Consider the following 15,676-nt stretch of genomic DNA (forward strand, 5'->3'; position numbering starts at 1 on the left):
GCGTAAACCAGATTATTTTGTTCATCTTTGCAAAGTCTGCCAGTAAAGAAAAGCAGTGATTCATATCAAAATTATCATATCTCCCCATCACTGCAAGAAAAGACAAATCAGCAGGAAGAGCTCTTGTGTGAGGTTTCATTATCAAGTCTAATAAGAGAGAAACAGAGTGAAATCGTGGTGCTTCTCAACTGAGATCTTGGCAGGCAGGTAAATAAGAGGATGCACCAGAGATCAACCCCCACACAGGGACCAAACCTCAGGGATCTCAGTGAAAAACTGCTGCTGGCATTTGTAGGGTTGGATTTGTGCTTTGGTTTTTGGTTTTTTGTGTTGTGGGTTTTTTGTCAAAATCAGTATTTTTCAGTCTTAAAAGCCTTCTATTTTCTAAAAGAAATATATTATTACAGAAATATAATACATTATGACAGCCAAATGCCAATGCAAATTCATGCAGAATTTAGCAAAGCATTGTTGCTTCTGATAGAACTTTTGATCCCAGAGAAATAGCCAGGAAATTTTACACGTAAAATGTTAGAAATCTAAGGAATATTCATAGAAAAACTACTCTCTTCCATTATATGGGGTTCAAGAAAAAAAATCAGTAGCACCATATTGCTTGCCCTTCTATAAATTTTATGGTATATTTTCTCTGGTTTCTTCACCAAAACAAAATCAGAAATTCATTCTTTAAGCAATAAGTAAAGTAATTTTACAAACCCAGTTTTTAGGAATCACATTTTACTCTTTTTCAAGAGGCTTTTTCAATATACAGTTTTTGAAATGTATATTTTGTTGAACCAAAAAGGCAAAAAACCCCAATCATTTCAAGCCCAAGCATCAAATAGAACCATGAGTAGTATCTCAGATAAGTGAACTGATTTGGAAAATCCCCCTTCTTCCCACTGGTTTTCCTTAGGGGAACTGAAAGGTTTTAGTACATCACAGCAAATTCTCATTCTCTTACATGGTTCTGCTTCAAATTTGGCATTTTTATATGACATTCTACAGATAGCTCAAGAACCTACACTGAGGATTTAATTTTCATTCTCCACCATTTCAGCAGATAGAATTTGCTTCTGTTTCACTTTTTCCTACTTATTAAATGCCAAGATAGATGAGCAGACTGACAGCTTGCAACCTTCGTGGCTGCCTTTGAGACTGGCCTCTGTGAGCAGGGATCAACAAAAAGGCCAGAAGGAACAAGACAGCTATTCTTCCCAACAAGAAAAATACACTCCTGGCTTTTTTTGCAAGTGTATATTTAGCCTGAGATTTGCAGTTTAATTTGCAGGTTCCAGATGGTCTGATAAATTTTAGATTCATCCAAACTGAAAACACAATCAATTGTAGGCTTACAAATGTTTGGCTATATTTCAGAATAAGTAGTAGTTAGGGTTTACTCAGCTCTGTGAATAGATCTTTCTTTTGGGTAGGGGGAAACTTTATGACAGCAGAATAGTGAAATTTTGTCAACTCACTCTCCCACTAGGAGATACCCAGATGAACTCGATGCGCCCGTTGATGAAGGTTTCTGCTCTGCATTCTAAATAGAGAGTTTCTCCAACCAGCAGTTTTTTGGGAGTTGCCTTTAGAGCCAGGTTCTGCACTCTGCCCTCTGAAATGGAAAAAGGTTATAACCACACAGCAAGGTATAACCACACAGCACTCCCTGGATTCATTTCTGTGAAATATGGAGTCATGTTCTCCTGCCCTCTGATGACAGCTGCCTTTCTGTTCTCAATGGGATCCTCAAATCTTGCTCTTAGGTATTTAGTGATGCCTTAAACCCATCAGCTCTGGAATGAGCCTGCATCATGTCCAGGGTGCCCCACACCCAGCAGACCTCTGACCACTGCACAGTACCACAGAAAAGACTGAGGTATTGTCTGGGTTCTTTTGGACTGGAGAGGGGATGACCTAACAGGCTTTTTAGCTTTGAATTCTTGATTCTAGTAAGCAATAATTACTCCAACAACGAAGAAAAAGAGAGAGAGAGATTTACAGGACTTTTATTTGGCTGCCATACAAAGTCATAAGCCTGTTGTTTAAAGCTGAGTGGTAATTGTATAGAAGGATGCCATGATCTAATGGGAATTAAGTCACAATAAACTCTCCGCTGTCAAAAATGTAATATATGAGGAGAGAAAGAAAATACATTGAAAACAAAGAAAAAATAAATTATAATTGGCTTCATATAAATTCCCAGCACTCAAAAATGTAATGGTAAGTTGCTTCAAATTCAGATTTTCATTCTGAACTGAAGCTCAGCTGTAAATACAAGCAAAGGGTATACTAAATAAAAAAAAATACTACATAAAAAAGCAAATATTTGAATTAGCAGTCTAATGAGATTTTTATACCATGATCTTGTGTATTTAATGACCAGAATCAAAAAGAACGCTACTGTTTGGTTTATCCTAAACCAGCAGTTGTTTTAATGTAAATATAACTCAGTCCAAGCAAACAAAGACTTGGTAGGGTTTGAATAAAATACTCCTATTTTGTGTCACCTCAACACTTGGTAACTGTTCAAAACCAGGAGTGAATCAAATCCAAGTTCTATTGAATATGAAAAAGGGGGATGAATGAGTTTGGTTTTATCCTTCCAGCTTGGATTTGCTACAGATTAGATTACCAATTAGATTATCAAATCTAATTGAGGCTAACCAAGAAATAATACCCAGGGGCTCAGTTATGAAATAAAAACATTGTGGCCATTCCTTGGCACACAGTAGTCACTCACCCAGTCTCTGTGCTAGGTAATAAGAGGTGAACACGTTCCCATTGACATTTGCAGTGCATGTGAGTACTCCAGAGTAAACAAAAGACTGAGAGGGGATGACAAATCCTCTTCTTGGGTCCCACGACACCTTCTTGAAGTTCCTCTCTACAGAATAAGGATACTGAAAGAAAACAGACAGGTAGGAGACTCGTGAGACATTCCCTTTCCCTCAGACCACTGAGGCAACCAGCCAAGGCTGTTCTGCTGTAGAGGCAGGGTAGATATTTGACCTGTCAGAGTGGTTGGTGGTCTCATTCCACACGTATCTTAAGCAACATCAACATAAGTAAATAGAAAAGCCCTCCCTAAGGTATGACTGTCTTTGAAATCCAAAACTTGGACTTCTAATTCAGTAGCCCCAGTCCTCTCAGATCTTAGGCAAGATACCATGCTACCCATTGTAGGTCCCTCATCTCTTTACTGGAAATAATTATGGCTCTCCTATAGGAATTTTTTAGGGTAATCTTTCTGCAAGTAATTTAGAACAAAATTTCCTTTTCCTAGTGCATGTAGCTACTGCACGTATTCCTGGGCTCTCACAGTACTTAAAAAATATGTGTGAAGTTAGACCCCAAGCAATCAGGATTAGTCATGTCAGTAACTCACCTGATGGCAGACATCTGTAAGCTATGGTCTATGCCTGTCATCAGATTCTGTATCACAGAAAAGGATGAGACACTTCCAAAACAGTCTATTGATTTCCACAAGGTACTGAAGCAGGCTGGATGACTTCAGATGGTAAATCATGGGATGGCAGAAATAAAGGGGCTTGGTAACACAGATATTTTTTGTCCTAAATTCAGAAACACCTGTAACGTTCTTCCAGCAGGACACAGGGAGGCTCTTCAGGACTGAGGATAGGCTGTAGGAATGTTGAAATCACTTTTGGTGGCACAATGAAGGGTTTGGGAAACCTCACTGTCCCTATCATTGCCACATGATAACTGACTTTGTTTGCACAGTGCTTCTCCCTCCTTCTTATCACATATGGACTTCTCAAAAATGATGGAAGTTAATGTTTGCCTTCTCAGAGCTACCTTGTTTTCACTTTTGGAGTTAACCAAAGGGAAGAGCTGCTCTAGGGACTGCAAGAATTGGGAATTTTCCCAATGACATAATAGTTTTCTCTCATTGTTGTTATGCAGCCCACGATTTATTTTTCTGTCTCCAAACAAACAGTAGTCTTCTATGGCCCTGTGGTTTTAATAAGATTCGGTTTAAATAATACTCCTGTTCCAAAGAAATTTCAGCTCTGGGCACTGAGAGTGGGTGCTCAAACCTCTCCTATGAATACACAATTGATCAGGTTGGTGTTGTTTCACCTCACTTGTTATTACTTATTCAGCACTGACAAAAGACAAAGGAATTAAGAGTGTGGGGCAGTGACTGGTGATGTTGCTGTGGGGGGGCAGGCACAGTGAGATGGCCTCTTTCTTTTGGAACAGCAGTTCTGGCAGTAGCAGGGAACATGGATTTCATGTAAATACTTTTGAAGTAATCAAGCTGTAGCATTTCTGGTCAGAATCATTAGAAAAATTCAGGAAAATCCCAGAAAGAGATTTGAGACCTGACAATCGTGCTTTAGCACCCATGAAGGTCAAATCTGTAAGTGACAAATGCACATGGAGTCACTTCAGTGGCTAGACAGACCTGACAAAACTGAAAATACTTTTTTTTTGGGCCCAGAATGAAAATCGGGCTAAGCAAAATAAAAGTTTGAATTGTGTTTCTTAGCATGGGTTTATTAATAACAAAAATTATAGGTACAGTCAGCTGGGATCTGTTTAGTATTAGCAAGAGGTACCTTTCTCCATACATATTTAAAGGCCAGAGAGTGCGATGATTTTAAAGTATAATGGTAACATAAGGAACTTAATTTACAGTGGAAAAAAGTACATTTTCTACAAGAATAATAAAATGTGATAAAGCTGAACTTCATGGTTTGGCAGCTCCACTCCCTGATGGCTAGGGAAAAGGGAAAGAAAAAATAACCCGACGCAGGAGGCCCTTTTCAACACTACACACATATTAAACATCTTCATAAAATATTAAAAAATATCTATTTAAACAATCAAACAAAAAAACGTCAATGCTGCTTGAAGGAAATCACAGCGGCTTTCCTCCCTTTGAAGTGAGCTGTCTATTGGAGATGAAACTTGGAAGAAGAGGATGTTCTAAATTTGTCTGGTGGCTTTATTCACCTCTCCTCCCCCATCCTTGCCTCCACCCCTCTCCCGCCCTGCTTCCTCTTTGCACGGGAAGCCGCCACCTTGGCTCCACACAGCAATGAAATTCCCAGACAGGGCAAAACAAGCCCTGACTTTCCGTAGATGGCTCCCAGGGCTGCCAGCACACACCTCCCCAGCACATCCCCTTACGCAGCTCTCAGCCTCAGGAGGGCTCCTCTGGGGAGAGGCACTCAACATCCACCTGCCTGCCCTGCAGTTCAGCTGCTCGCCCTTGAAGGGGAAAAATCTTTTGGGGGATAATTTTCTTTGCAAACTCAAAGGGAGATTTCAGTGGAGATTTCACTCCAGCAGCAGCTTGCAACACAGTAAAGGACTTCACTTTGTGTTTGAAGAAATTACCGTGAGAAGATTTAGTTGGCAAGCAGGGAGAGCAAGGCTGCATATAAATAAGGGAATAAAAGTGGAGGTCTGCTTGGTCAAGGTTCCAGGGCCACTTTCCTGCTCACGTGACTGTGCCAAAGCCAGCAGCAGTACTTCAGCAATGAATTTGGTCAAAGCAGGCTAAAATAAGATGGGAATGTTTCATTTTTATAGCCAAGGAGGAGAAGGTGATAACACTTATCCAAGCTAAAGCGATAAGCTATAACTGGACAGAAGTCTTATTCCCTTGCTTTTAATCCCTTCTGACAAAATTTAAAAATAGAGATCTGCTAAAGCAATAAGGTCAGTGCTGTCCCTCTGCACGTCTACTGGAAAGTTGCCATTGGTCTCAGCAGGAGCCTGGGCGCTGTCACAGGGCTCTGTGATTTCACATGCTGCCTCTCAGGAGAAGCAGCCAGCTAAAAACCAGGACATCCAACTCCTAAGAGGAGCAGAGGCCTCAGACCCCTCACCAGCATCACCCTCTCTGCTTGTGCTCTGCTATCACACCATATCCAGCAGAATGACCTCATCTCTTGCAGCCCTTCCAGAACAGGCTCTGGAAAAGGGTCAGAGGCAAAGGATGATGGGCTCTTGTTCCCCTTATCACAGCTTAAGCAGTCAGCCTAGCAGGGGAGTGGAAAAGCACAGAACCTATATGGTAAAAGGATTGGAACCAGGAGACCCATGTTCTGTTCCTCACTCTGTGATAGGAACAGAACAATTGTTCTTTACAGAGCACCTTTAAAGCCCTTTAAATAAGTGACTGAGTCTCCATTCTTTGAGGAAGCCCCAGGACCTTCCTTACCTTTCCATTTTTATTATACAAGGCCTTGGCCTCCACAGACCACGGCACAAGGTTGAAGTTCAGATGTAAGTGCTGCTGAAGGGATGGGTGCTATAGTTATTTATTCCAAAGGTTGAAACTGGGTTTATATTTATGAAATCCAGCAAAAATGGGCAACTGTTCTGAGAAGGTCCAAGGTTTTAATGAAGATAGCTAATAGCCAGGTGTTATGCAAAATATTTGAACAAAAATAGTGCCTTGTCATATATCTTCACCAATTCATGGAGGAAAATCAAGCCACAAGATGAGAAAAATATGTGATAAACTTAGCTTATTCCCCAAAATGCCCTTGCACACAGTTCAATAGGAATATATTGCAAAAGCAGGACTATGCTTCTGTATTTGCAGTGCTTTTGATACATTTTTCCTTTTGAACCTTACATAGTAGCATAGATTTTATTTTGTATTTTTACCCATTGTGAATTGACTGAATTTCTCTGGAATGGTCACTTACCTGGTTAAGCTTAGGTCTGATATCTGGTGAGGTGACCCGGCAAGGGACAACAACCGTTTTCTTAGCATCTAGGATGAAGATTATTTCAGGATGTTCCGGGTGGATCTCCACAAATGGATTTCTGTAGTCTGCAGGGAAAAAAACATTGATTTGCAAAACTGCTCCTTTGCTGATCAGTGAGCAGAAGGGCACTGTAATCTGAGCAGCTAACTGCCCATAGAAGGCTCACTGTAGCGTGTGACAAGACATCCAGTCACACCTTGCTTGTTTAAAAATGCCAGTGTCACGTAGGGATTACAGCTCATGAACAAGTATTGGAAGACCCCATTCCTGACTCTATTTTACAAGTTTTGCAGTGCAATCTTATAAAAACTCCATCTCTTATCCATTCCCCATCTCTAAAGATGAAGTTATATCAGCTCCTCAGGTCTTCATGGCACAGACTTTGTTCTTTCCCCAGTGCTCTGTATTTATTTCATAGGTGATATTATACCACAGAATGCCTTAATGCCACAGCAGTTAAGTGTTACAATAGGTGTATAGCAGTTAAGGTAAATCTTCTGAAAGAAAAAAGCTTCTTTCTGCAAATGAGAATCTCTAGAATACTGCTGAAAGCATGTAAAAAGACAATGTAGAGCCATGACATTCGAGGCTAGGCAAGAATAATCTGTATAACCTAATAATGAAGTAACTTAGTCACATGGTTGGGGAACTGTAGGAATGAGAGCTATGAGGAAATGAATATCAGCTTTTGAAAGAATGCTTAACTAATCCCAAGTGGGCTCTATTGGTAATGAGTGCAGTCAGCCAGGGCTGACACTTCCATCACTATGGATCAGGAAACAAACTTCAACAATGGCCAAGCATTTATGTCTCTGGAAAAGGGAAACACCTATAGCGTAGGCAACAAGTTCTCCAATGCTGCATAATGAGAAAAAGTGTCCTTCTTGATGAAGATCATTAAGGTACTTCCTGAGCTACCCCTGTATCCCCATTCCATGTTTCCTTTCATATTCCTAATGTACTTAAAGGGATTTTTTTTTCTTTTATAGAAAGAAAAAATTCATTACTTATTCCTCACTGGATGTAACTCTACAGTCCATCCAGAAATTCCCCAGAATGGCACATCTTTGTACAAATCTATTCAAAAGCCCACACTACCAAATCAAGATGGCAACACTATCTCTAGATCTTGGGGAGCCTTCCTGCTCCCCACAACCGAGGGACTGGCGATGGAGTAAAGGAGCAAGGTGAGGGGAGAGGAGTGAGGTGAGAGGAGATGAGGGGCGTGGAGTGAGGTGAGAAGAGAGGAGCAGAGTGAGGGGAGAGGACCGGGGTGAGGGGAGCGGTGTGAGGTGAGGTGAGCAGAGCGGGGTGAGGGGAGAGGAGTGAGGTGAGGGGAGTGGTGTGAGGTGAGGGGAGCAGAGTGAGGTGAGGGGAGCGGTGCGAGGTGAGGGGAGCGGTGTGAGGTGAGGGGAGCAGAGTGAGGTGAGGGGAGCGGAGTGAGGTGAGGTGAGGTGAGGTGAGGTGAGGGGAGGGGAGGGGAGGGGAGGGGAGCGGTGCGAGGTGAGGGGAGCGGTGTGAGGTGAGGGGAGCAGAGCGGGTGCTCGCGCCGACCTCTGAGGCGAGGGAGCGGCCGCTTCAGGCGCGCTGTGCTGGACAGCACCCGAGCCGTGTGCAGCGCCGGGGCCGTGTGCAGCTCTCGGGCCGTGTGCAGCCCGTCCCGCCTTACAGCCCCTCAGTGTGAGGCGTTGTCTCGGGTTTGTCTCGGGTTTGTCTCGGGCGGCGGGAGCTTCGTCGGGAAAGGTTGATAAAGGGCGATATCGGTGGATATCAAAGCCACAGGCTGTCCGTAAGAGCCCAAACGGGACGACGGCTTTGGTTCAGCACCAATGCGCCAGGTCATTTGGCCCCAATCCTGCTGCCCAAATGCATTGTGCATCTAAGGGTGGCGTGGCAGCTGCTCTGCGAGAAAGGCCCAGTGGAAGTTTGTTGAGGTAAAACTAGTGATTCATCCCGTTAATCCTTGCATTATTGTGTCAGGCTGATCTCCTGTGTTCCATGCTGGAGGATCTGTTATTAAAAAGTAAGTGAAGTGCTTATATGTGCTGAATTTTTCTGGACCTCAAGTGTTCTACATATCAGTGATAGAACTGTGCTTGTTGGTCACCTGCAGAACAATTTGAACTTGGAGTGTGACATTTGGATTTTGTTGTCCACAATTCCCCTGCCAAAGGAAAGCAGAGTGGGTTTTTGTCACGGGCTTTCAGTTTCCCATGACTGGTAGCTCATTTGGGAACAGGTCAATCATTTGGGGATACCAGTGTTCATTTCCTGGTTAATTACAACAATCTTTGATTAAAGAATGTTATGGAAAGACATAAGTGCTGTCACTTGAAATTAATCTTCAAAGAATTAGTTTGGTGCAGAGTTGGAGCTGCTTTGTTCCCCAGCCGAAACCCATTTCATTCACAAAAACATGAAAGGTGAAAAGCATTAAGACAGGAGAGTGGGACTGTTGCCTTTGGTATTTTTTGATAGCTTAATTTTAGCTCCAAGAACTGGAAAGAGAATTCTTAGTGGACAAAATGTACTGTGTGCTTCATCATGCCGAGAGCAGCAGGTGTTGGTTGGTGTTCCTTGTGTGTATCAGGAAGGTCACACGTGCTGTGCTGGTGCCTCACAAAAGACACCTGGGTCACTGTGCAAGGACAAGAGATGGGTGGTGAAAGTGGGTGGGGAAAAGGAGCTGATTGGCAGCACTGAACATCAGGCAGTAAAACATAAAGAGGAGAAATCTGGGTGATGCCTATCATTTCTAATAATGGTGTTTCACATCACCTTTTATTTCATGCTGTTGGTTTATGCTGACTGGGTTGGTCTATAAACACTGTGTTCCTTGGAGTAAGGGCAGTGCAAGACATATTATTTGAGAGACATTAATTGGAATTTGAAAATTAGACCTGTAATCTCCCCACATTTAGGAAGTTTCAGATACACATCAACCTCCTGGTTAGGCAGGCACTGGTTCTAATCAAGCACTGAGCTGAGAAACCTGATCTCTGGAGCGCAACTTTGTAGCTTGTTCCAATCCCTAAAACTAATAGAAAATATTTATACTCAGTCCAGCGTCTCCTGCACTTTCCCAACAGGTCTGCTGAATTCTTCTGCAGAGTCACGTTACAAAAATGTGTTTAGTGTTTGTCCCTGAGCATTAGTGCTGCTTAATATCTCTGCAGTCCTGTTCTCCAGCTAAGCCATATTTGGAGGTATCAGGTGTGATGATATTTTCATAACCAGTTTTAAAACTTATGCAAGTGGTGAAATGCCTTTCTACTTAAAATGACCCTATATTAATAAAAGAAAATCCTTGGATTATTTCCCATAGGAAAAAGCACAGAAGGTGAGGGGTTTGTGCATTTGCAACAAAGAGTGAGAGTAGAACTAAGTGGCAAGAGAAGTGTATTCATATCTATTTGTGGAGAAAAACAGAGAAATTAATGTGCTGTGTGACAAGGGGACAGGACAAGACAACAGGCCAAGAAGAAACTTGCTGTGAAAAAAAGGAGCTTCTTGATACCAAACTGTTCATAAATCTGGATCAAATTTTGACTGTTTTGACTGAAAAGATGGAAACACGGAATTTAAATATATTTGTGCCAGTATTTTTAGAGAGAATTTCAGAATAGTACTGTTTGTTTAAAAAAGCAATATAAATCAAAAGGAGGCAGCTAAGCAAAAGTTAAATAATCTTAAAATGACAGAAAAGATTGAATTATGCAATGACCAAAATGAGTCAAGCAGAATAGTTTCTCAAAAATATTTCCTGTTCAGAGAACAAAATAATTATTTAACCCCCTTCTCCTCTGTCATTTCTCCCTGTCTCCAAGACTGACCTCTCAGATTTTCAGAATCACAGTAGATCTAAAAATCATCTACATTTGTAGCTGTAAATAGGACAGATACTCATCTTGGTGATATTAAACTACTGCAGAACACCAAAACAGGGAGCCTGACTTTGCAGTGTATATGACAGAAGCTGTATTTCATTCCTAATTGATTTTTAATAGCAGCCTGCACCTGAACAGCCATATGTCTTGCCAGTAGCTAGAATTACATATTCTGAATGGGAAACCAAAATATATAAATCTACCCTTCTACTGTCAGTGTTGGAAATCCAGATAGTGTTTGAAAATCACTGTGCAATTAACAACAGGCAATGACAGTTTCTGGGCTGTAAAGATTGGGCTGGGAAAGGAGAAGATGGCTTGAGCTGCAATTGATTGTTAATCTCTGGTAGATGTTGGGTCTCATGGGCATTATTCTCACTCAGGTTTGAAAAAATAGAGAAAAAGGTTTTATATTTTATGAGTCTTTCTCTTTTGTGCGATAAGGGAAGTTTGTTACAGCCCTGTGCAACAAGCAGATGGCTATAATTTGTGTTATCTCCATGCTTTATCCAATTTATGGCCTTAGTCTGAAGAGGGTTCTCTGTCTACCTCTCTTCCTTCGTATTTCAGGCTGCAATATTGGAGCTTTTAAATGGTGTGTGATACCTGTGTGGGTCAGTGTAGTAATTTCTAAAGTGAAGATGCTGGTGTGGCAGCTGGTTGCAGAGGTTAGATGAGAGACATGAGAGGTTAAACATGAAATTAGGGCTACACTTTGGTCATCAGTGGAAACTGACCTTGGAAAGAAAGGAAAAAGCAGTTGCAGGTGAAGGTCAAGCACTAAATAACCCTGGGTACATGATTGAGGCAAGGGGGCTTTTTTCCTCCCTAATTGTAAAACTCTGCAAAAGGAAAAATACCAAACACTGAGGAATACCAGCACACAGAGCAACAGAGCCAACCTCTGTGTGTCCTGCAGTCTGCTTGAGCTTCATTCCAGCTGCTCTGAGAAAGCAGGAGCAAGCCAGCCCCACTTGCATTGGGAAGGTGCTCTGAGCAGGAGCACTTTCCAGGCAGCTAAACTGTTCACTTAAGAGATAAGTAAATATAAAGTGGCTCAGCTTTGGATCTTAACAAAATGACAAATAAATAGTGAATAGGGAACTAATCAACTGCCAGCTGATACCTTTGTTATGGTTTGCACAGACAAAAAACTGAATCCCTCATGAAACTCCTAAGTATTCAGACTGACTGTGACATGGAGAAATGATCTGCTGCAACATCAGGAGTGTCACTGCCAGCTTTACAAACCTGTTCACCACCTTATGTTAATCAGCAATCAGCTAACTCCTTGTAAAAAAAAGTCTCTCAGCCAGAACTTCTTGAAACAAAAGGGACAGGGTCACTTATTCTTTTAAAATGATAACCTAAGCCTCAAGGAAGATCTCTAATTCCAGATGGTGTAAATCAATTGCACTCAGCTGCTGAAATTTGGAGAGCTGTGGCATGGGAAATGCAGGTGTTGTCCTCTCTGCAGTTACCAGCACTGAACTTGGGGGAAAAAATTCTCTGTGAAGAAGCAGTTTATGAAAATAGGGTATTTCCTTCTAGCTTGGCACATCTGTTCCTCATGAGTTGGGAAGGTAATATGCCCTATCAATCTTACCCATAAAGAAACACCCATCAATTCCCCTAGGATAATTAAAAAGAATAATTTACCAGGGGCTGCAAAGCTCATTATATGGTAAGAAAGTCAAGTGCTGTAACCCGTTAAGGACTTATCAGCTGCAGCACCAGCTCCAAGGCGAGGGAAAGGCCCCTTCCCTTTGGTCTCAGACTGGCTGTCTAGCTCTCCAGGTCAGTGGAAGTTTGCAGGAAACTGCAGCCAGGCCAGGGTGTTACTGTTTACCCAGCACAGCTCAAGAGGGAACACAAACAGCAAAGCGAAGGAAGCAGAGGCAGCAGGGAAGGGGGCCTGTGGTCCAGGCACAGGGACAGAGCCAGGCAGAATCAAGCATGCCGTGCACAAAAGCAGCTCAAAGGTCAAGTGCCTACAAGAACATTGTTTGCCTTCAGTGAAGCCCTTCATGTTTAAATTCTTCTTCTATCTAGAAGGAGATTAATTGCTTCTTGAGATGAGCTTAGGAAGAGTCTCTTTCAACTTGGTGGTGTAATAGCAGTTGCCTGGGGAACGTGCAGTTCCCTCTTCAGGCCTCTGCAGTGACAGCATGCAAACACAGATATGGGACTCCTTTGCCTTCCAGTGACATCTGTTCTTTTGTTCAGTGTTATCTGCCATATAGGTGACTATCTACCAGGAAGTGATGGGGGCCTGTATTTATGTCATGCTCACTTGCCAGTTGAATCCTGTTCTCCAGAGGGCTCATGATCCTGTCCTGCCAGCTGATGAAGCTGAGGGACTTGAAAGCCCTCAGCATTGCACCCTGGGACCTCAGCACGTTGTAGATTTCAGCTCTCTCCCACAGCTCTTTACTGCATTGTGTCACCTGACTGAGTTTTCAAAACATCTTCCTAAGACACAGGATTTTGTGCAGGATTTTGGCTGCTTTTCCTTTCTGCTCATTTCATACACTGTGGTGGCAATTTGTCTCATGATATTTGTGTCATATCTAAAGCTGTGGAGAGAACATCACCTCTGCCTTCACGTACCATCCATCATCCCACAGAGATGAAAAGCACTAAATGGCCTTTGAGGACAGTCATCCACAGCTGTACATGTCCATGAAATTCCTGAACATTCTTATTTTGTTTCTGACTTTGTTCCTGCTATAGATAATTCTTTCCCCTTCACTATTTATTTTCTTCAGTCAGTCATACCTGAGCTGGGAAGCCTGGGCAAAGTTTCACAGGTTCTTTAATGTTTTATCACAAACCCCATGAAATTCATCAAGGTCAATGACACTGAGAGGAGGTTTATAGTATGTTCTTTACATTACTAGGATCATTATTAGTTAAGTGACACTTGGATCACAGTATTTTAGAAAGCTTGACAAGGAAGTTGCCTAATCTATGTATTCCTCCTGGTAGACTATCCAAGTTTCTTGCAGGTACAGGAGTAACTGCTATAACGTTACTTGTTTTGAAATTGGATCTCTGAAAATAAAGGGCTTCAGCTTCAGTTTGGCAGGTCAGTGAAAAGAATTGGTGGGGGAATGTTTGGATTAAACAGAGAGCAGGATATTTTCTCTTTAGGAAAAACAAAAGTGACTGTAAAATCCCCAGAAGCCATTCTGAGTCAACACGAAGCATTCTGTTCTGGTCAAATGAAATCCATTCTTCCTCTGGAGATTGCAGTTAGTAACACAGGAATATTTGTAGAGAAAAACATAACTTTAAAAAGTGTTAATTCAAAACTTGTGGAGACAAAATGCTTCTCACTGCCAAACAAATAAAAGCCAATGTGGAAAGATTTATTTAAAAAAAAATAAATCCAAACCAACCAAACAAAAAACCCCAAAAAACACACACAAAAAAACCCCAAAATAACTCAAAACCAACAATTCTTCAATCTTTGGCTGGAATTATATCTCAAGTGTCAGAAGAACACTAGATCTGAGGCAGTCATTGACTTTTTAGAAAGCATTCACCAGCTTTTCCTGAAGGCCCATCATTAAGAACAGGTCTCCTACATTAGCTGCAAACCTTGGGTAAGGCTCTGCAACTACTGAGTGGATAAGAAATGGGAAGGAAGAAGTGGAGGAAATGTGTGTGTGATTTTTTTTGTTGCCAAGCTTTCATATTGAAACTATCACTAAAAGGAGGGGCTTGTTACCTCTTCCTGATGGAATGTCAAGTCCTGTCACTGACTTAGTGCCATAAGCTTATGCTGCTCACTCATCATCATATCTTAGAAGGTTTCTCCACTTAAAAAGTGACTCTTCAGAATATGATTGGAAGATACTGAAGTCTTGATTCAGAATGGAAAGTGTCTTTCTTTTCCTTTGGATCCAGCCCCTAACACTTGAGGAAGAACAGAGAGGGTCCTGCACAGTGACATAGTCTGTATTCTCGTATCATCTGGCTCTAAACACTGTTAACTAGGCCATGGTGCCAGACCCTTCCACCAGTCTGTGTGAGACAGCCAGCTTATCTGCTGGGCTCCACACAGAGCAGACAGGACACCATTTGCCTATCTCAGCTTGCTGAGTGTCTGGCAGCAAGTGTGGCTGTCTCGGTGTCTCCAGCATTAAAGAAGAAATGCAGCTCCAACTCTGTTCTCACTGGGAATATCTTCTGCAAGGCAAGCCAAAGCCCAAGTCAGGGCTGTCACCCTGGCCCAGCATTCTGCTTTTCACATTCAGATTATCTCTGTGAACTGTCAAGAGAATTAAGGAGGCAGAAATCAGCTTCAAAGAATATCAGAACCAAAATATGATCTCATGTGGAGGAGTGTTTTCACGCACTTCCATCCTCTTTAGATTTCTCTTGGAGGGTAAGGTTTGAAGAAGATGGGGCTTCACATCTCTGGGCTGTACTGTTAGATAAAGAAAAGAATGTAGCTGATGTTGCACTCCAGCCTGATGCAGTACTTGTTCCACCTCACCTATGCAATAGCAAGGGAGAGCTCCTACTCTTCTAAAGGGACACCTTGCTGCTAGAGCTGACAAGCAGTGAGATGCATGCTTTGTCAGGACAAGCTGCTTGCATGCAGCCCCCTTTTTCCTACAGAACAACCTTAACAGGACTTGTGCTCCCATACAAAAGACTGTCTTGCTTCAAATCTGATTTCCAGTTCTTGTGCTCTGGAGTCCTGGCAGGACTGCACTGTGGTTCAGCCCTGCAGAGCTCGTGCTTCATGGTTTCCATATGAAATTTAAAAAAAGTCAGAACTTGCATTATCTGCAGGGCATCTTCTAACTACACTGTGTTCCTGCAACATCACTGTTGAAGACCAATGTATGGAAACAAATTATTCCCTCAAGCCTGCTCCATTCCTAATTCACAGTAGCACTGAGGTGGTGAAACACAAGCAGCTGAATTGATGACTGGAAAGACACTGTTAAAATGTTCACTGAATTATGTGTTCAAAGAGTGAACCACATAAGGCACAAACAGAATTTGATGATTCTGCCC

At 42.1% G+C, this 15,676-nt stretch overlaps 1 protein-coding gene across 3 annotated transcripts in view; it reads right to left on the minus strand.

The window, feature by feature from the left end:
• LOC139802506 (vascular endothelial growth factor receptor kdr-like) overlaps nt 1-15,676 on the minus strand; it is a 118,326-nt gene that overhangs the window by 63,305 nt on the left and 39,345 nt on the right. For all 3 annotated transcript variants that reach the window (XM_071757702.1, XM_071757704.1, XM_071757703.1), the window contains exons 4-6: nt 6,693-6,820; nt 2,744-2,903; nt 1,479-1,615 (exon numbers count right to left, since the gene is read on the minus strand). In XM_071757702.1, the coding sequence (XP_071613803.1) occupies nt 1,479-1,615; nt 2,744-2,903; nt 6,693-6,820 (425 nt within the window). The remainder of the gene's footprint in view (nt 1-1,478; nt 1,616-2,743; nt 2,904-6,692; nt 6,821-15,676) is intronic.

This window comes from Heliangelus exortis, chromosome 14 (genome assembly GCF_036169615.1).
Source record: "Heliangelus exortis chromosome 14, bHelExo1.hap1, whole genome shotgun sequence".
Classification (NCBI taxonomy): Eukaryota; Metazoa; Chordata; class Aves; order Apodiformes; family Trochilidae; genus Heliangelus; species Heliangelus exortis.